At 43.1% G+C, this 21,109-nt stretch overlaps 1 protein-coding gene and 1 long non-coding RNA gene across 2 annotated transcripts in view; one reads left to right on the top strand and one right to left on the bottom strand.

Annotated features, from left to right (window-relative positions):
* Window positions 1-5,854, bottom strand: part of LOC137470547 (gamma-aminobutyric acid receptor subunit rho-1) — a 29,693-nt gene extending 23,839 nt beyond the window's left edge. The window contains exon 1 of the mRNA XM_068184030.1: window positions 5,722-5,854. Within this exon, the coding sequence (XP_068040131.1) occupies window positions 5,722-5,843 (122 nt within the window). The 5' untranslated portion in view covers window positions 5,844-5,854. The remainder of the gene's footprint in view (window positions 1-5,721) is intronic.
* Window positions 394-20,211, top strand: LOC137470550 (uncharacterized). The gene is made up of 2 exons (XR_010997121.1): window positions 394-2,015; window positions 19,858-20,211. It is a non-coding gene; the product is annotated as an uncharacterized lncRNA (long non-coding RNA).
* Window positions 20,212-21,109: the final 898 nt, after the last annotated feature.

Genomic DNA, 21,109 nt, shown 5'->3' on the forward strand with positions numbered 1-21,109 from the left:
GGAGGTGGAGAAGCCTTCCAGGTAGCCTGAGCAGGGCTCTCAGAGTGGGAAAGGAGAAGTTGGCCAAGTGATAATGGTGCAAGCATATGAATTCAGGAGTAGTCTGGTGCAGGTGGGCAGGAATCTGTCACTCAAGACTTTCTGCAATGCATAGCAAGGAAAAGAAATTTGAAAGAAAATACATAAGCATGGCATCACACTGTGAAATTCACTCTGAAATTTGTGAGTGCTTTCACAGAAGTGAGTTTGGAAGGTGAGCATATTTTAAAAGAAAAACCATCATCATTTCAGATGTGAACACAACCTGGCAATGAGAAAATCAATTTATATGCACGCAGGAGGGAAGAAATTACCTTGCAGCATCTTTGAATTGGTTTGGGGTTGGGTTTTTTCTTTTGGCTAGGCTGCACACAGTCCATTATGTCTCCTCACGCCAGCTCATAAAACACATTGCAGTAATAGTGGGCCAGAAGAAAACATGAAGCTGCTGATCCTGAGGAAGTTGCAATGTTGCCTGGAGCTTCTATCATTAGGGGCCAAGTAAGGTTGCAGAGTACTTGGGTGTATGAACATAGCTACAGAAGTGCCTGTAGAGACTGTTCTGCCACAAATGAAACGAATAAAGTTAGGAAGCTGTGTGGCACATAGACCCAAGGTAAATTCTAGAAGGGATGAAAGGAGGCTGGTGATAATGATGAAAGTAGAAAATAGAGTTTTCAAAGCATCATCACTTCTATGAGAAGCAGAGGGGGGACACTTCTGGCTGGTCCAAGAAAAGGTGCCATGCACGATTGAAATTTCTGGAAAGAATGACAGGGGTGAAAAGGCAAATGAGAGAAATAGTGAAGCAATAACGAAAAATAAATGAATGTATAACAATATAAAGAAGAGGAGCACGGTTGGAGGCAAGAAAAGGGTTTTAAGTAAGCCACAAAGTGATATGAAGTTGAAAGCAACAGGGTGAATCTTAGCAGATTTGTGTGACAAGGGCAAGGGATGTGGCTGGGGAAAAAATTGAGGTAGGTGAAACAGAGGGCAGAGAAAGGGACAAAATAGAGGGAATCAGTTGATTGAAGAAGAGGAGAAAGAATAAGGGAAAGAAAAGGAGTGAAGGAGATGAAGAAAAAATGAGGAAAGGGGAAGGCAAGTTACTAACTGGGGAGATAGAGAGATACCACTTGCACTGGCCTGAAGTCCACACTGGCCTCTTGTTCTCCTGAGACTCAGCACTGCTGGAGCAAGTAGTCTCCAGACACAACTCAAACTGATCCCAGAAAGCAATGCCTTGGGAGCTGCGGGCTCACTGGATCTGGCTCACCACTGATAATGTGGCAATGCCTTCAACAGGCATTTTACAGTCTTACCATGCACTCCACAAGTCTGATCTAAAGACAGCTTGCATTAGCAAGATTTGTTTAGGCAAATGGGTTACTATTTGGAGATAACAGTGAGACAAAATTATTAGTAAGGGAATGGTAGGGACATGACAAACAACATGAAGTGAGTCTCTTAGGTAAGGTTAAACAAACATGATCTCTAGATCTTTTACAGTGAAATCTCTTCTGTTGAGAGCTCTTTGTCTGAAAGGTGGTTTTAATGCTGTCCAGGGAGATTTTAGTGTTAAAAGATACTTCTCCCCCTGCCCCTAGCAGTTAGCTCTGGCAGAACAACATGGCTCAGCTCCAGGACAGCTCTTTTCCTATTGCTCATCCTCTCTAGTAGATTCTGCAAGTCTAATTAGCAACACAGGCTTTAGCCCTTTTGTTGACACAATGTTGTTTTGACTTTTACTCAGCCTTTGCATCATTCTAGTGAGCCCCCCACCCCCGAAGCCTGGTGGCTTTCCAAGAGCCTGAGCAGTTGGGAAAACAGCAGACAGCTCTCTTGCCAGTGCTCCGGAACTCAGCTCCTTTCTGTAGGAGTTTTGGCACTCTGAACCTAACAGGCATAAAAAGCCTTGCAATCCCTGCAGGTTTTGCACACAGCTGACTGCAAACTGTGAACGTGTCTGCAAGGTGAGAAAGCTTTTATTTTTATATTGCTGCTCTTTGAAGTGAAATTCCTTTGAGGTGATTTGTCCCGGAGATTAGCAAAAATAAGTAGTTGAGTCTTTGACTGGCACAGAGATATTTTTACAGTGAATTACAATATTTGAAGGCTCTGTAGTAAGTCCCATGCAATAAAGCTATCTACTATGTTGCTTTCACTGTGACTGTCTATATACTTTGACCAAGACTGATTTGCCATTTTCTTGTCACACTATGTCCTAAAGCCTCAGCAGCTTTATTTAAGGAATTATTTGGGACCTTTTTCAAAATTCCTGTCATGCAAACCCAGTCCTCATAAGACTGTGGTGTATGCATGAACTCTCATGGGCAAAAACCTCTCCTGTCTGTTCACTCTTCTTCACAGCTCTTATGTCATGCTAGAATGGGGTACCTGCAGTGACAAAAATTGTGACAGAGAAGGTGTCTGACCCTGCAGCTCCCCATATATTCCATTCACCATATCTCTAGAATGTGAAGGCTGTGGATGTGAGCTCAGCTGGATTTGAGCAGGTGAAAAGAGAAGGCCTGGAGCTGAAAATTGCAGATCCAGAGGTGAGTTTTAATATGAAAGCAGAGTTCAGTACAAGTGAGTCTCCTTGGAAGAAACTGACACACCATCCAAAGAAACAAGCTAAAAGCCTATGTATTCCTCCATCAGCTGTACCCTGAGAATCAGGAGCAAAGCTGGACACGTCTGTCAGGGACAGCAGGATGCTGGCAACCCACCCAATGTGGCAGGTCTTTACAGCAGGTGCATCTGCCATGTGCTAACACCGGTGGCTGGCGCTGAGCCCTGGCACTAGGGCAAAAGGATGATCTTGTTGTTCTGTAGGGATTCTGGGGGTCAGGGAGGTCATGGGTGCAAATCAAGCCATCCTGAGCATCTTGTGATGGTGTGGATACAGTCTTTTCCACGTCAAATAGATATTCCCATCAATCCCCACTGAGGTCTGTGTCTTTCTTCAGAAAGAAAAGGCTACAGTGGAGGGATGGATTTCCATCCTGGTCCTTACCACAAGCCTTATGGAGCAAGAGGTCAATTACTCTAACTTCTCCTCCTGCAAAAAGGCTGTTCAGAGCTGGATGTTGAAGGAAGGGGGAAACAGAGTCAAATCCAAAATGTTCAGGAGCAATGTCTTCTGCAAGTCTTTCTGATGTAATATAGCTCCCTCAGTCACTCTGTTTTGAATCCAGGATCTAACTCTGTGATGGAAAAAGGCATGGACTTTGATTGAAGTGCCAAGGAATCATGCCTACTTCAAAACTGTTTTATATAACCAGCATCTTAGCATATAAGAGACCAACCCACGAGAGCAAAGTGGCTTGGATGGACCTCTGAGATTAGGTGATCTGCCATACACAGATGCCTGGTAGTGTTGGGCAGGCATGATCTCCCATTGGGAAATCTGACTGCAGTCCCAGGAGGTCAGGGGGATTACCTCTGCATACAGCACCTGCCGGAGGGCTGTACAAATACTGCACCTAGTCCTGATGTCAATCCTGAAAAAGCAGTGAAGGGACAGAGGAAAACAAGCAAATGGCTGGGTCAAAGCTTGGGAAACATTCCACACTGAGAAATGCAAGAAGCTTTATCTTCCTGAATGGAAGCAGAGATTAATGAAAGCTTGGTCCTCCTGCAAATACCTCAATGGAGAGGAGACAAGATAGCACAGAACAGGACCAAACGTATGGAAGCCAAAGTTAAAAAATACTTGCAATCCAGTTCTGAATTTGACATTGAAGATTTGGTACAGAAAGGTTTGTTGTTTGTGCTTAGGAGGAAATCCTAAGGTCCTATGGTCATCCTATAGATGGCCATAATCATCTTTTTTACCTTACATGGGTGTCTCACAGGCTGTCCCATCACAGGGCACTGTGCTGGGCACCATGCTGCTGATGGACAACCCTACAGCCACAGGCCAACTTTGTTCCTCTCTCCCCATCAGCTCTCCTCAACATCATTGTTCCCTACTGAGGAAAAAATAGGCCAGAAATGCCCTCCCAGGCCAGTGTGGGCATGCTGGGAGGGCAGTGGAGCCAATTCGCCAGAGCCACACCACCTCAGGGCTTTCTGATGGGCTTACACTGGAACAATTACACCTTATATGCAAAGTATAGGTGAAGAGGCAGCTCCTGCATGTACTGAACAGGTATTTCTTTTCCATTTTCACGCATTTTTTAACACTTTTCTGCTTTGATTTGTTATATTGTCACTTCATTGCACCGACACTCAAACATTTAGTATAGAGCTTTCCTTAAAGATGATAAGCAAGAAAATGACTGTGTGCACATTCCTCTTGTCTGGATGCTTCCCAGCTCACATGGTGGTACCTTGCTTTTCACCTCCTTCATTTGCTACAGCCAACACATCCCCTCTGCTGTCACTGTCATGAAGCCTCAACAAGAAAAGGGATTTTGTGCCTGTCTTGTACCCAAACTGCCTCTGGTAATGCATCCCCTGGGGGCTGGTCATGAAGAGAGCACTGCATCCATTTTGCCAGTTATACCTCCATGGAGGTGGTGCCACTGCTAAAGCCACTTCCTACCTATAAAATGGTTCATGGATGCACGAGTACTGCCCGGGACACTGCAGTTACTCTGTAAGGTGCCCCTCACCTGCTACAAGGGGCTGTAGGAAAATAAGCACTTTCCATCCCTTCTACCTTTCAGCTGTTTTTTTCTGAAGGCTAATAAGAGTGGATTGAATTCCTCAGGACTGTGACATTCCTGCATTTCCATTCCCATACACTTTACAGTATTGATGATGATATGGAGCCTTTACAGAACAGCACTATAGTAAAGCAGAGACAACACAGGTTCAGTCTGTCACAAGTAGAAGTACACAGCATTTAAACAACATTAAATGTGTCAGCTATATTCTTACATAAAAAAGAAAAAGTATTTTTTCCTCCAGGTGTAACTTGTTTTGTGCCTGAACATAAAATTCCTCACGCAAAGTTCCAAATATTTCCCAGATATATATAATATATATATATATAAATAATCAGAACTCAGTTGTTGCAAAAACCCTTCCTCCACTCAAATCCTCCTAAAATGGCTGTCTACAAGATAGTGAGAGCAAAATATCACATAGTCATTTTGTAAGAGAGAGCGAGAGAGAGAGAGAGACAAAGAATAGACAATGTTTTAAATAATTTTAGCATATTAATACTATATACTGAATACTCTTTCTATTTCTTCTGATAACTGACCATTGCCTTGCTGAGAGACTTTGTTTTTTTCCTCTTAAAATGTCTATAAGACAAACTACATGGGAACAAAAAAACAAATTCAAAATGTTTTCATCTGAGGTCTCAAGTCTATCTAATCTTCAGTGAATGCAACAATTCTCATGGACCTAAATTTCATTTTCACTTTCATGTATATATTCCATCACATTTTAACTACCATAAATATAAATACCTGTTTTTTTGTACCCTTTCAAACTTTTAGACACTTCAGAAACATATTTTTTGAAAGAAGCAGTGATTTTCACTGTAGAAAATGCATTAAAACTTACTCATTGGCAAAAGAAACTACAGAAAATATTTTTGCCTGAGAGATCACAGTCTGCAAATGCAAACTCAAATTATCTGTTAGTCATTTTATCATCACCCAAAACATTACATTTATCCAAACTATAGCTACTTGAATATAAAAACATGACACTCACCTGCCTTTTTTGTATACCTCATGTATTTCTTTTCCTTGTCGGTGGGTTCTGCATTCAGTGGATAAAATCCATCCCCACAGCAGGAGGAAGATGCTAAAATGCATTTTATGGACAGTCAACATATTACCTGAAGATCCTGTATCCAGAAATAGTCCATACAAGAAAAAGAAAACCTAAATGTAGATCCTGTTTCTCTTTTTAAGACATTATCGGTCTGATCGTTATTGAAAGGATGTTTACTCATACAAAAAATCATCCTGCAGTATTTAATCTGGACAGTGGGGAAAGCAATTTCCACTAAACCTATAAATCCTTCTACGTCAGATGGCAGGGATTTTCCAGCAGTGTTGAATTCACGTATTCTCAGACAACAATTATTTTTAGTCCAAACAGGCTATTTTATTAATTGGTTTAAATTGAACCCTGTTCAAATACCTGTGGCAAATATATAGATTTATTTCTGCTTTGTTAAGTGAAGTAGTGCATTTGGTAAGGTAGACGTCATTAGTAATTCTTGAATCACTGAACTTATCTGTGTAGCAGTAATATTTGTTACAAGCATTGCAATAAATTGAAAGGTGTTAATAAACATATATCAATTTACATTAAAAATTTTTGATTTAGCTCTACAAGCAACATTTGATCCGGTATGTTCTTCTACGTTCCTTTAGTATCCAGTGGTGCTGCAGCCAGAGTGGTCAGTGCTTTCATGACTTGTGCTCTGCTGAGCACCATGTCTGGAAAGTATCCAGCATTCAGAGGGATGGGCAAGGACAGAATGGGGGAGATGGCTCTGCCCTCTGCACAGGGATGTTTGGAGGCATCCTGCCGAAATCGAGCAGCAAACACCCACCAGAGCTGCAGGAGAACTTGGGGGCCTGGTGTGTCAGGTCTCATGTGGCTAGCAAGATCCTCATTTGTGGTAAAGAAAATAAAATGGTGTGGGCACAAATAGGACTGGTCAAGCCATCCACGCTGCCCATCAGTTTGGAGCTCACACACTCCCTGCACAATCCCCAGCTCCGTGTTCACCCTCCTTCTCCTCTGTGCCTCCCCCCAAGGCCTCACAGCTCTGGTTCCTACTTGTGCCTTCTCATGGAGACCTCACCTGTGTCCTGCTGACACCACCAGTCTTGTCCCACCTCCTTGTGCCTTCTCATGGAGACCTCACCTGTGTCCTGCTGACACCACCAGTCTTGTCCCACCTCCTTGTGCCTTCTCATGGAGACCTCACCTGTGTCCTGCTGACACCACCAGTCTTGTCCCACCTCCTTGTGCCTTCTCATGGAGACCTCACCCGTGTCCTGCTGACACCACCAGCCTTGTCCCACCTCTTTCATGACAAGGCTCTTCTTCCTCTGCCCGTTACCCATGGATTTCTATTTCAGAGCAGTTTGTCAGGTCACCCATCTCTTTCTACAAACCCTGGGGAGCAGATCTCTTCCTGGCCTAACCTGCTGTGGCTTTACTGACTTTGGTGAGCATTTACACTGCCTTGGGATCCACGGGAACAACACACTGAAAGGCACTAACATTTCATTCAATCAGCAAAGATTCAACTTCATGATTTGCGGGATAAAACATTTTCTACACAAATTTACACAGGCTTCAAGAGATGGGCAATCAGTCACCAGCAGTTGATTGTGATGATTGATCAATGCTACTGTTGAAAGAAGTTGTACCCATTTAACTTTGAAAGTCACCTGCATTCCATTTACACTGATTCAAGTATCCTTCTCAAGGAGAATAAAAAGCACCTTAATAACTGTTATTTTTAGCTGTGGGGATGTTAGATATACTCTTCTCAGTCTCAACAACCTATATAAATGTATTTTTGATTTATACATATTTAAAAAATACTAGTTCCTTTCTTGTGCACCAGAGGAGCAATGGGGTTTGACAAGCAATGGATAGCTATGAATTCACTCAGCTGCCCTAAGACAGCTGGAGGTGCCTTGGTACACATGAGAGGAGGGAAACAATTATTATCTCGCTAGCAGACAGAATTTGCCACAGGAATATATCAAGAAGGCAAAAAAAATGTGTTCAATTTCCCTTCTTTTGGATTATTATTCATAGAAAAGTTTAAATATGAGCAATTCATAGAAAAATCCTGGAACAAATCATCAGACAACTTCAAAATTCCTTAAAGAAAATGTCTAGATGAAGAATAGATGTGGAGTCCTGAAGAATAAAGATGTGGAAGAAACTTCTTTCCCTGATAGGCCAACAGGCTTCAGATCTAGTGGAGAAGCAGTAGATTTAGATAAGCTTTCAACACCATCTCACACAGCATTCCATAAGCAAGACAGAGAAGCATGGTCTTGCTGAAATGTCTGCAGGACTGATGCAAAACATTTGCAAGCTTTAGCTCAGTTTATCTTGCTGTACCTGGAGAGCAGCCATCCATGACTACTCCTAGCCTGCAAGGTGTAAGACGTTTTGCAAATAACCTGCAAGGAAGCTGCAAACAACCTGGGGGGTAACCCAAAGGGAGGGCTGGGAAGGGTAGGAACGGCATGGTGTATTCCTCCAGGTGTGTATAGTGACTTCGAACAGAAAAATACTCTGCTCCAAATGGCCATGAGATACAGAACAAAAAGGTAACCGAGAGGGGAAAATGAAGTAAAAATAAGGTTAGGCACCAGGCTTATTTAGAGCAGGGTTAGAGCTGGGTTAGAGCAGGAGCTGAATGCAATTGATAATCCGCAACAAAAACATAAAAGCATCTCAGACAGATAAAAGAAATGATCCTGAAGAGGAATGGTAAAAGAAATCAGAGTTCTTGAGTAAGTAGCAATGAATAAGGTTTGAAGTTGTGTTGGAGGGCAGTCCCCAGCAGCTGCCCTCACTTAGAACAGCTTGATCTCCCCTCAGGAATGCCACCCCCAGCTCCTGCTCGGCTCAGTCCCACTCAGCTCCTGCCAGCTGGTGATGCTTTCCTGGCTCGAGTATTTTATCACTTTGATCACTATGTTCCTCAGAGGACTTCAATAGGGTCTTAGGCTTTTGCTTAGTTACTGAGGCATAGAAATGCAGGTTTCCCAGACTGTTCAGGACTTTAATCCTGGATTTCCTGGATTTTCATTAACAAAGCATGATAAGAAATGCCACAGAAATAAACTTTTCATTGAATTTGTTAAATATACACTTTTCCCATTTGATTCCAGAAGAGTAAACTATTTATCCAGTTCTATTTATAACCTATCCATCTCCAAAATGAGAACAGAAGTCAGAAGAATAAATTGAGACATATTTTTTTGCCTTTGAGACAACAATATACTGAGATACTGAACTTGTCAGGGGCAGAAGTCCAGTCTGGACAACAGTCACACAAGCCACCAGACACCACAGGAACCCAGCAGTACGTTCAGTGCCTTCAGGGCAAGGCACAATGCAGTGAAAGTGTCTGACACAACAATAACTCCAGTCAAATCACGCCTTCTCTTGTTTAACTAGCTACCCAAAGCTTCAAAAAGTGCAGCAATACACAGCACACTCCGTGTAAATACTCCTGGAGCTATAGTCAAGCTATGGCAGAGACACATAAAAGAGCATTTAGATGTTCTAACATCTTCCCAGCAGGTGTCTGCCTTTAAGAGCTATTGATGCAAGCACGGACAACTGCGTCACTGTATCTCTGTTGTGATTAACGTTTGTGGGAGCTGGAGGAGCACAAGGGTTCCTGTTTAACAGATCGGGTACTGTTTGGCTTCTGGAAAGTTATTTCCCCTCTGCACTGCTGTTTCTTCCAGAAATGGTATTCTGTGTCCAGGACGCAATGGTCAGAAAATAGTTTTTTAATTCTTTAGTGTCTTCTATCGTGGGTGTTGTCAGACACTTTTAAAATCTGGCTTAATATGAAGTTAGTGGGGTTTCTGTATCCATTACTTGTGTCCTTTTTAAGAAGAATACTTCCATTCTTTGGGACATTCACAGGAGATCCATGTCACTTTGTGTAAGGTGAAATATGTCAGCTGGATCCCTCACGTTTGTTGGGTTACAGGACCATATCCAAGGAGAATGTTGGTACAGATGAGGAATAGAATTTGATCAACCTAGGGATAAGTGGCATTTCCACTGAGTTTTGTAGCGAGTGCTGGACTCCTGGATGGCTGGGAAGGATGGAGACCAGAGATCTCTGAAGTCAGGTCTTGAAATATACGGTATATTGCAAAGGGTGTGGGTGTGGGGCCCTGCTTGGAGCAGCTCGGAGCAGGCCCCAAGGAGCGGGGACAGGGAGAGATAGGGGGAGAGAGAGAGAGAGGTAGTGGGGACAGGAGAGGATGCCAAGAGAGCGTCCTCTTCCCCAGGCACACCATATCAGGGGGCTTCAAAGTGGGTGTGGAATAAGACTTGGGCCAATGGGGTTACAGATATCTGATGCTTTAGGGGAGGGTTACAGGTGTGGGATGAACCATACGTTTTGAGGGATGAGACAGAACATTGCGTCTGACCCTTGGACCTGTCTGTAGGTAGAGGGCATTGTTTAATCAAAGGCAGGATTGCCTACAGCTGGCTGTACTATTGTTTTCTGGTTGTTTAGTGACCAAGGTTTGGTATCTCAAAACTTGTTCTCATCTCAATCTCGCTTATAGTTTCTGTATTTTCCAAATCTTTTGCCAGGCAATCATATTTATAAGGCTTTCCTATTTCATCTTCCCCAACAAGTTTCACTACGGTGGTGTCAGCAGAGCTGGTGGCTATTCCTAGCATTCCTAGCTCTCGTAGCTCTGCTTTTTGGATGACTCAAAATCAAACTCCCCAGGAAGTTGAGAGGACGAGAGAAGTGTGAAGATATGTATTTACATTGGAATGGTTAAAACTAAAGAAGCCCACACAGAAGGGGAAAGAAGACAATATTTCCTCTGCAGGCACAAGAGGCAAATATATCCTTTTCCAGGCTGTAGCTAGAAGTGCTGTGATTGTGGAGAGCAGAGATCAGGAGCTACTGGCCAGAGTAGGGCAGAAAAAATATCCAAACAGGAAGATTTTAGTTTTCAGTGTTAAAGAACATTATATGATTTGGTGTAAGTGTGCACCATGATGGGAATCACATCACTTTATACTGGCCAGGGTTTTCACCACAATTAGCCTTTGCACTTTGTTATCACATTTATTTTCATGTCCCCGCTCCTCTCTGGTGTCTCTTGCACCCCTTGCTTTTAACATTACATCAGAGCACATTCGCCTGCTTTTTGTGGCAAACCCTGGAACTCCTCCAAGCAGTGATGAGGACATCGGTAGACCTCAAGAAATCATAAACACTAATGAATAACTAGATTTCTGTGCAACTTGAATGGCAAGGAGGAGCAAGTGCCAATGAACCCATGACCCCAAGCCTTCTTATCACAGAATAAAAATCAGATAGAGACAAGGCAGTGTACATGGGCCTCTAAGCCGCTATAAATCCCTAAATGGATTGTGCACTGCATGAAAGAAAAGGGAAATAGGCCAAGCCCACAGTGAGCAGAAACCTGAATGGCTACAGCAAACAATGCGCCTGAGTGAATTGCACTGCTTGGGGACTAATGCACCGAGCTGCTATTCCTCACTGCCGAAATGAATAGCAATGCCACAACACCCCAGTGATGCGCCTCTTTAGTACCACTCTTCTTTCATTAGAGCTCTTCCCACAGGGATGTCTTTCTCCACCAAATGTGTCTTTGCTCCCCACATGATGTGTCACTGTGCCCGCGGACGCATATTTGAGTTTGCAAGTGCCTCTCTGCGGCCCTGCACTCTGAGAGATTATGCGCGTTGCGTGCTGAGCTGTGTCCTTCTGTTTCAGCCCCTCCTGCAGTTCCCCAGAGCTGCCTTAGCTGGATTAGGCGGCTTTGTGTGTTCTTGGCCATGGGGCATCTGACCTTTTGCATGGAGGTTCTGCTACTAAAACTGAAGAAAAGATACCAGACAAAGAGTAGAAGATAAATGAGAGACAAAAAGACACTTTTAGAAGTATATTTTGCTGTTAGCAGTTTCAAAGCGTTGAATTAAAATATTGAAACTACATACATGCCTAGTGCAGCCTGGTGCAAAGGATTTTTGCCTGCTACTACCAGTCTGCCTACTAGGGGAGGCAGACTTGGGATACTACGGATGTCAAAGGTTCCCCTGGTGCCCCCCAGTATGTCCTAATACCCACAGTATACAGCACTCATTTACTAGGAGGGACTGCTCCCTTAAAGGGAGTTCTGTTGGAAGATCCAGAATTAAAAGATTTGAAAGCATGAATCGAAGACTGGATCAAAGTTATACCCTGGACATTGTAGACAGGGACTAATTCCACTCCAGCTACTAGATTCTGGTCCTTAGTCCCTCTATCCAGCCCATGCCATTTTGCTTTTTTTGCAATAAGTAAATTTCTTACAATACAACCCTAGCTTAAAAAGGATTTTCCAGTTTCCTCTACTGTTTTCACAGTTCATCTGCAGCACCCCATGGGGAATTTCATCATCAATATGCCAAGGGCCTCTGCCTATCAACCAAGAAATTGTTCCAAATGTTTTTCAAAAAACAGCAACAAAATGGAAGAAAAAAGAAAGGTGATGAGTCTGAAATTCTTACACACAAACACTGAGATTCCAGCAGGGCCATCTCAAGGCAAAAGCTGACATAGGTACGAGTAACATCTACAGAACTGTCAATAGCAATTCAGTGAAGGCAGCAGTGCTTAATAAGAGAGTTGTTCTGCCAATATTCAGAGGGGATTAAAAGAACAACTGGACTAATTACAGCCCTCAGCCTGACAAAATATTGGAAAGGCTGATATGGCACTCAATAAATGAAGAGTTAGTGAGTAATTTGATTAATGTCAATTAGCATGGCTTTAAAGAAAAATAGATCTTTCCAAGTTAATCCTTTTTTGATTAATTTAAAATGTGTATGCCAGAGGAAATGGAGCTATGTGATGTGCTTCTGTGAGGTGTTTAATGTTGCACCACATGGCATTTTTATTAAGGAACTGCTACAATACAGTACCAAGATAAAATAAGGAAAATATTAAAATATTTTAAAACTGGATAAACTCCCCCATTTTGAATATGACTGCAAATGGCAAGTCGTCATCAAATAATGCAATTATCTCCCCAAAGAGGCTGGTTCTTTTTCCTGTGTTGTTCTTGACAAAAAGCAGGAATTAAATACAGACTGCTTCCTGAATAAGCACGCAATGGCATGAAGCAGACCAGAAAAACTGAAGGATCACTGAAAAGGAGTAAGTAGAATATCACAGGGAAAGACCCAGAAACCATTAGTGTCATTTGACCACAGCTTACTACAAAACTGTTCTCTTCGTAGATACTAGACTGTATCTAGCATTCAAAAATGTGGCTCATAGTTTTAGGATGAGGAGAAAATCTAGACACCAATGGAGAGTTAAAAAAAAAAAAAAAAAGCATGGACAAAATTTGCTAGCTTTTGTGCTTAAAAAAGGAATATTGTAAGAGTATGAAGCATGAAGATTATATTTCCTCTTTATTTGTTCATGCAAACTGGGCAAGTCTTGAAAGTGAGTTCTCTATCCATCAAGCAAAAGATTTATTAAAATAGATTTATTAATTTTGTTACAAGATCCAGTGCCTGGAAGACCACAAAATAAAAATTTGAAATAGATTGGTTTTTTTTCCAATCATAATGAAGTTTGTTTCATTATGCATGTATTTATTGACTGAAGATAATAGGATTTTTTGAAGGATTTGGACTAGTTCTCCGATAGGGATAAATCTGGAGAAGTCCAGTACTAGGGCCGTAACAAAGAGATGATTAGATGATCAAATATTCAGTGAGCCAGGCTGAGAACCATCAACCATAGGCACCAGATAAGTGATAAATTTGAACAGTGCTTTTGAAACTCAAATATGTTTGCATGTGACAACCTTTTCTGAATTTGGCAGTGAAGTAACTTCAGAGGGCAGGATGTTATAACAGTTAAGTTTTACAAAATTATTGGCCAAAAGGACTTCCTAAACAAATAATAGGCTATAACAGTGTGTATTTTTAAAAACAAAGACAAAAAAGTCAAACATTCTGCCTCAATAGATGTAATCTGAGGCACATATTGGTTGTCTTTTAGCTCCTTCTTGGAGTCACCCCCTTTCATGGGTGCTCATCTGGTGCCATTGCACACAGGACAGACACAGTTCATTCGTGGCTGCAGAGTCAATGATGTGATCAATGTCAGCAGGTCTTACCTTTCTAGTCTTGTTTCATTCTGATGGAGCCTTGTATGTGGAATGCCCATGGGCAACCCATGACAATGGCTTCCTACATGTTTCCCCTCACTGGAGTCACTGCAACCTTTTAGTTTTGGCACAAAGAAACCCAGTAGCTTTTGTTTTCCTCTGTGAATATGCTTCAGAATCTCCAGCTCTGACAATTAGTCTATATTTCAATTTTGCACTAACATTGGGTCATGACTGCAGATTGGGGCAACCCTAAAAACAATATTCCTTGAATTTCTGTGTGGAAAAAATATTAGCTGGCATTTGGATATACTGAAGCTCTATGAATTATACATGGTCATTTGGAAAATTTCTAGTGGGGTCCTTTTCTTCTGCTACTGATCTTCATCACTGTAGCAATGATGCCTCAAAGCAGCAGTAAAAACCAAACTGAGCAGGTATTATGAGCTCCATTGAAACACATCAGGAAGAGAACAACAACAGGAGCCACAAATCTGTCACATGAAATTTTGGCTTCAGCGGCAGTCTCCAAAAGCTGCTAGGTGGTTATCACAAATAAACATGCCTGACACAGCTTCACCAGCATGGCTGGTGCTGTTCACTGTCTCTGGGTCTCAAACTCCTGCAGTCTTTCTAGGTCTTCACATCTGTGATGAAATACAAATGCCTCAGCAGACATTTCTCACAGTGTCTCCCTTTAGCCTGTTACCCAGAACATAACCCCACTAGTGCTCAGTTGCTCTGTCCTCCATATTTACAGAGATGAACTGGAGTTATTTTAGACCATTTTCTCAACCAGTGAATTCCCTGTCAGAAGTTTTAGTACAGGATACAGCTAGTATCTGCACATTAAAAAAAAAAAATATTACAATTGAAACAATTGACTTTTTAAATTGTCTCCCAGGCTCTCAATTTAGCAAAATATTGATTTGCTCAGTTTGTCATACTGCTGTTGTCAGTATCTTTATAGAAATAGTGGGCTGAATACTGTGAAATATTTTGTGTTTCTCCACCAGATTAGCTCTGCCTCTTGTCTGCAGATACCATATGGTGTAATATGGGAAGAGACAAGACTATAATTAGTAGACCATTAGTCTGATTGCAATATTTAACTGAAATAAAATGCTATTAAAAGGTCTTGTTCTGCAGACATCAGCTGCAAGTGTACAGGAATCAACAGAAGATTGTGTAGCACAGAAATCACTGCCATTGGCAAATGACCAAGCTTAGTATGCAAAGATTCTTTAGTGTCAGAGCATCCTGCTTATCCCTCTGCAGAATGAGGGAGTTCATGACTTTTAATCCTGTCATTTCTCAGGCTGCATGGTCAGTAACAACTATTATTTGTCAAGTAATAGATTTGTGTTTGGAATAGAGTTTTTAATTATTTTGACCTTCATATAATTTAAAATCTTTTATTGGAATAATTTTGATGTTCCTTTTGCAGCACAAATTATCATTGATCTCTTGAGATGTAATTGAAGGTTTTGATAGGTTCTTTTCACATCAAAGTTGTAAAGCAGTTTTGGTTCAATGGATGTGAAACCATCAGCCTTAGTTTCTGGTTTGTTGCTATAACAAGAAATTGTCTGATTCAGACTTATTACTACAACCACTGTCTGGACATAATGTACTTTTCCCATGCCATGGGTTTAATTTTTCCTTTTGTTTTGCAAGAATATTTGAATTTAGTACTTATTGTTCAGTATGAACTGAGCCTTAGAAGGAAGTTCTGATGTTCATGTTTCTTTTCTGATGACCATACACTAGTGAACAGGCCTATTTTCCTGCCCAATCTGCTAAAAAGTTTTGGTGGTACTTTCTGGTCTTCAACCTGAGAGATCCAATTAGACCAGGCTTCTCAGGACCCTGTACAGTTGAATTTTTCATACCTCCAAGGGTGAAGTTTCCACAGCCTCCCTAAACAGCTTTCTCCTTGTATCTTGCAGCAGCTTGTCACTATTGCCACTTGCCTTCTGCCAAGCACTGCTGAGAGCAGGTCTACACCTCACAGAAAGCAGATCAGCCCCCAGCCTGTACCTGTGCTCAGGGTTATCCTTCCCTAGGTGCAGGACCCTGCATTTACCTTTGATGAATTTCTGAAGGTTCCTCTCTGCTCATCCCTCTAAAGTGTCAAGGTCCTTCTGAAGGGCTGCACAGCCCTTTGGGGTTATGGCCACTCCTCCAGCTTTGTGTCATCAGTGAAATTGCTGAGGAGGCCTCTGCACCTCCATCAAAGTCATTGGTGAACAAGCTAACTCAGCAGAGTCAGAGATGCCTTGACCTGGTGTCAAGCAGAAGTTGCACAGGAAAAACAGAGTGCCAGATATTGAAAATGAAGGTGTGCAGTGTTAGGCTTGTAACATGTTAGGTGAGCTGTGCTACAGAAAAAGCCAGGTCTTTTATTTTTTAACCTTTTCCACATCATTTCACCATAGTTTTTTTTTTTCTTTCCCCCTTCCAAACCAGGTCAATGCCAATTATATGAATCCATTCATGTACCACTAAAGCCATCATATGTGTAGGCCGTTGAAAAGAGTCACTGAAGTATATGAGCAAGCACAAGGCACATCACCAGGGGGACTGAGGCACAAAAGGTCTATCAGAAAGGTCTCAGCAGCTCACTGAGGTGGAATAGATGGAAGAGGCAGTCTTTACCTTACATGGATTTATTTCCAGATAAAACAGAGAAAACTGGATGTACACATTGTTGCAAGCATGCTAGCAGATGGCAGACTTCAGAAAGTATTAGATATACCACAGAAGAGGAAAGCCTTGTCAAAAACACAAACATAATTAATACAGTTTTTGGCTACGATAATTTTGGTTTCTCACATCACTGATTTCTGCACATACTTCTTCTTCCACACACTTATCCTCTTTAGCCTCTGATAGCCAGTATATTCCCTTTCTAGTTCAACCTCTTGCTCTCATTCCATGGCACATCCAAGCCAGAGTAAGCAGAAGTGAACAAGCTGCAGCAGCAGCAGGACAGCACGGCCCTGAGCAGCTGCCTGTCCCCAGGACTTGTGTCCACATCAGAACTGCCCCACTTCTGCCACCAGTGCCATTTGCTTGTGTCCCAGCCGGGGACTGAGCTCGGGGATGAGGAGGATGGGGGCGGGCCTTACACCCAGCACTGCACAGACTTGATTCCAGATCAAGTCTTGGAATGGCAGTCAGGGGAACAGAATCACCTGCAATTTTTCTTTCCATCGGAGTACAGAGACATGGAGGTTAAGGAAAAGAAAGGAGGAAATTTTGCTGTCATTCACTCTATTTTTTCATGTGCTTTTCCACCTGGAATACCAACTTGGTTTTTTCCTTTTTTTTTTTTTTCTTTCTTTGCCAGAGCCTGAAGCACTGCCATAGGCAGCTGCATTAGGAAGCGCCACCAACCGAGATTAGGTCTCTGCTTCTTGGAGCATAACGCGGGCAGTGGGACTGGCAGGGACATGGGAAGCCGTGGGGACAGGGTGACAGTCAGGTAGGCAGCGGCTGAGGCTGTGGTGAGTGCCGGAGCAGCAGCACAAAAGCGGCGTGGGTGCGGGCAGGCTTCCACCTGCTGGCCACAAGCAGCTGCACAGCCGCTTTCCCGAGCGGCCCGCTCCCGCCCCGGCAGATGCGGCCTCGCAGGGATCACCGCGCCGCGAAGCCCCCGGGCCAGGGTGGGTCAGCGGCGAGGTCTTTGTCACGCAGCTTGGTGTACCAGGGGACTTTACCCCAGCGTGAAAGAGACCATGAACGGATGTGTATTTGTATCTGGAAAGAAATTACGTCTTCCTAATAGCCTCTGGGGACAGGCAGAGGATTGGAAAAGGATGCTCACTGCCCAGGGTGGGGGAAGTGTGAAATAAAATCCAGATTGCCACAGTCCACACTCGCTCCAATGTGTGGGTAGCTGGAGGCTTCAGGAGAGCAGCTGCGCCGTTCCCATGGGTGGTAAAACTCACCCAAAAATGGAAAAAATAACCCCAAAAGAAAATATATCTATCCCCCCTTGCTCGCTCCCTCTTCAAAAGGCATCATTCTCTAGGTATGGAAAGCTGCCTAGCATTAATGGCTTTGGTTTAAATGGCAGTTTTTCTTTCCTTCATTGAATCTCAGGCACCAGAAAATGGGCTCTGATTTCTTAGGCTAAATCCTTCCTACTCCCTCTCTGGCAACTGTGAATTTGTTGTCAGAGGTTTGATACTAATAGCATTTGAATGGTTTATGTTTAAAGGAAAATAATGTCATTATTTCAGAGAGAAATCCAGAGCTAATAGAAGGGGAGATAGTGGTTTGAGATGCTCTGGGCAAGGACCCAAAAAGCAGACTATTAGCATGGGTAGTAGCAAGTTTATGGCTTTGCAGCACAGCATGCTGATGTCAGCCCAGAAACAGTCCAGGAAAATCAGGAATCTTCTCCAGAAATTCAGTCTGTGGTATGTAGGAGAACAATGGATGATGTTTGTGCTGAACATATAAAGCATAACGTGTATGGGAACTCTTTCCGTGACTGTCATCAGTGGTCAGTGCAGGGTGTCCTATGCTACCACCCAGAGTTCAGCTCTGAGAATGCTGTTTCTCCAACATAAAAAAAAAAAAAAAGAGAAACAATCTTCCCCTCTCATAAAATATTTCTTTTCAAGCTTTTTCCTTGAAAGCTTTTCAAACCTTTTCCTTCTGTTGACTTCCTTCATTTCCCCAGCTTCTGAGCAAAGGCTGGGCAAAGAAAGTAAAGAAACACAAAAAAAAAAGAGCAGGCATATCTAAAGCAGCATGTTTCAAGACAGAAAATGTTGGTGAACTTTTCTTTAAGACTACTTCCTTTTAAAATTGCAAAACTCAAGATTAAGTTGAGATTTCTAAAAAAGATTGACTGGGTTTTTTGGTCTTTTTCTAGGGCTGCAGGTTGTTATTAATTTGTACATGCTTTTTGCACATGGTTTCTGTAGCACCTTATGAGAGCTTATCTCTCCATTTGACATTAAAGACATTGTCCAGTGTGCCAGAGCCAAAAAAGCCATTAACTGTCTTCAGACTGGCAACCCTTTAAGTGTAACTTTTTTCATAGCCCAGACAAAGTATTAGAAAACATTCAGCATTTTTGAGAGATGATTAAGATGATCTAATGGGGCTGTTTCATCTCTGATGACAATAATTTGATGTTTTCATCTCGTTGCTCACTTTGTGTTGGTGTCACAAATTTTCTCTTGGCTATAAATATGGCCTGTAATTTCCATTATAGCATATGCAGAGCTGTCCATGAGTTAAAGGTAGTTGGATTTTGCTTTGTGCTGAGAAGCATAAAGCTGCTCAGGGACTTTGCTGGTAAAAAACAGCATGTGAAAAAGGCTCAGAGAAGGGCTGTAGGCCACTTTATCTGCTCACATAAGTACCCAACCTGCATTGCTTGCATGGCAACCTGCTGGGAAGCCTCCTTTGCACACCCAGGTACTGTCAGCTGACAGACCTTTGGTTGTTAGGGACTTCTGGACATGTATTCCCTGGGCAGCAGCCCCATGGTGTTTCTTTGCACCCCTCTCATCTGCCGCAGTGTGTAGTTTAAGCTGCAGAGCAGTTTGGGGGTGCTGCTGGCCGGGCTGTTGCGTTGGAAGTACAGTCCCTCAGTGGTGATGGCCCTGTCCTCCCATCCTCAGGAGCTGGGGAGATGGCCTCAGGGGCAACATCACGCTCCCAGACATGAGAACAGGGCTCTTCCAGGTCCCCTTAACATGACAGTACATAAATGGCAAAATGTCTGAGGAGCCGTTTAACTAGAAATCTGCAGAGTTCAGCCTCGCTCACGCGTACCTCGCTCTGGCCACGCTGCTCAGCTGCAAATTCAATCACCTGCTGCGCCTCGTTTGAAGTCTCTGCCTATGACGGTATCTCTGCCACCAGCCTTTCTCCCTGTTTGAAGTCCTTTGCCTGCACAGAACTTACTTTGTTCTCTCACTTCTCACAGATTTAATCTGCTTTCCTCAGCTTGGCATCACTGCAGAAATGTAAGGTGAAATGGAAAAGAGATGAAAGAAAACCCCAGGATCTGAGAGATCCCATTTTACCTGCTGAGCATCCCTGCTGTTCAGGAGATACGGGTCTCCCTTGCCTTTCCTGTTCATGTGTCACAAGCTGTGGAGCTTCTCCTGCTTTATGCACGTTTATTTTGTGTAAGTCAGTGTTCCGTAAAGGATAAGATGCTCAAGTAAAATGGAATAATTATTGTTTTAAGACATTATTGTAAAATTCCTCAGAACATCAGTGAATTAGTAGGAAGATTCTTATCAGATAATTAATTAAACTAGATGTAGTAAAAAACCAGACATCACAAGTACAAATTACCTTCCTGCATGTGAAGCAGTTTTATTGTATCCTTATCCTTAGGTCACAGGGTAAATTGTAGTGATTTTGCTTTTTAACTGATAATTATTGACTCTATTTATTGGTATTCCAGGGGATTTAGCTTTTCAGTGAGTTTAGTTTTTGGTCCATGACTTTGGCAGAATATCTCAGACCCTCTGCTGGGGTGGGTGCAAGCATCTCTGCAAGTTCCCTCTGCAAGGGGCACACTGGCACAGCCTGAAGAGAAGGTGACACCTGCGGAGTAGCCCAGGAGCCAGCACCAAAGGCCTAATCTCAGGGAACATCTTAAGGGAGGGAGAGGAAAACCAGTGAGCCAGTGGAATGCCTTGCTTCCTTGCAAGTGGAAATACAGGTCCCTGGAGCCTCCTGACAGCTGCGAGGGTGAAAGTCTCTGTGTGCGCATCCACCACAGCATCGGCTGCCTGGATCTGGGCAGCTGCACAGTCCCCTGCCAAAGCCCCTGCTGCTTAAGCTGCCTTTGACCTCCTGCTTTTCACAGCCCATCTCACAGCCCGGTACAGCTGCAGCCCTGCTCCTTGCACCTTCCCAGGGTCCTTTGACACAATCACCCATCAGACAGCCCCAAATCCCCATGGCTGAGGTCAGGGGGTCGGCACCATCCCTCCAGCTGTGAAAGCCCTGGTGTGCCCACGAGGCCATCTTCTGCATCCCCGGGGCACAGGGTCCGCACAGTGCCTTTCTCTTGCTTCATACCACCTCCTCTGCCACATCTGCATCACCAGGCCATGGTGTAACATATTGTACTCTTTAGGAAACAAGCTCAGCACTCCTGGAATTAGAATCTGAGTGACGCTGGCTGAATCATAACCTTTAAAAAATAGCAGGGTTTGGGT

This window comes from Anomalospiza imberbis, chromosome 3 (genome assembly GCF_031753505.1).
Source record: "Anomalospiza imberbis isolate Cuckoo-Finch-1a 21T00152 chromosome 3, ASM3175350v1, whole genome shotgun sequence".
Lineage (NCBI taxonomy): Eukaryota > Metazoa > Chordata > Aves > Passeriformes > Viduidae > Anomalospiza > Anomalospiza imberbis.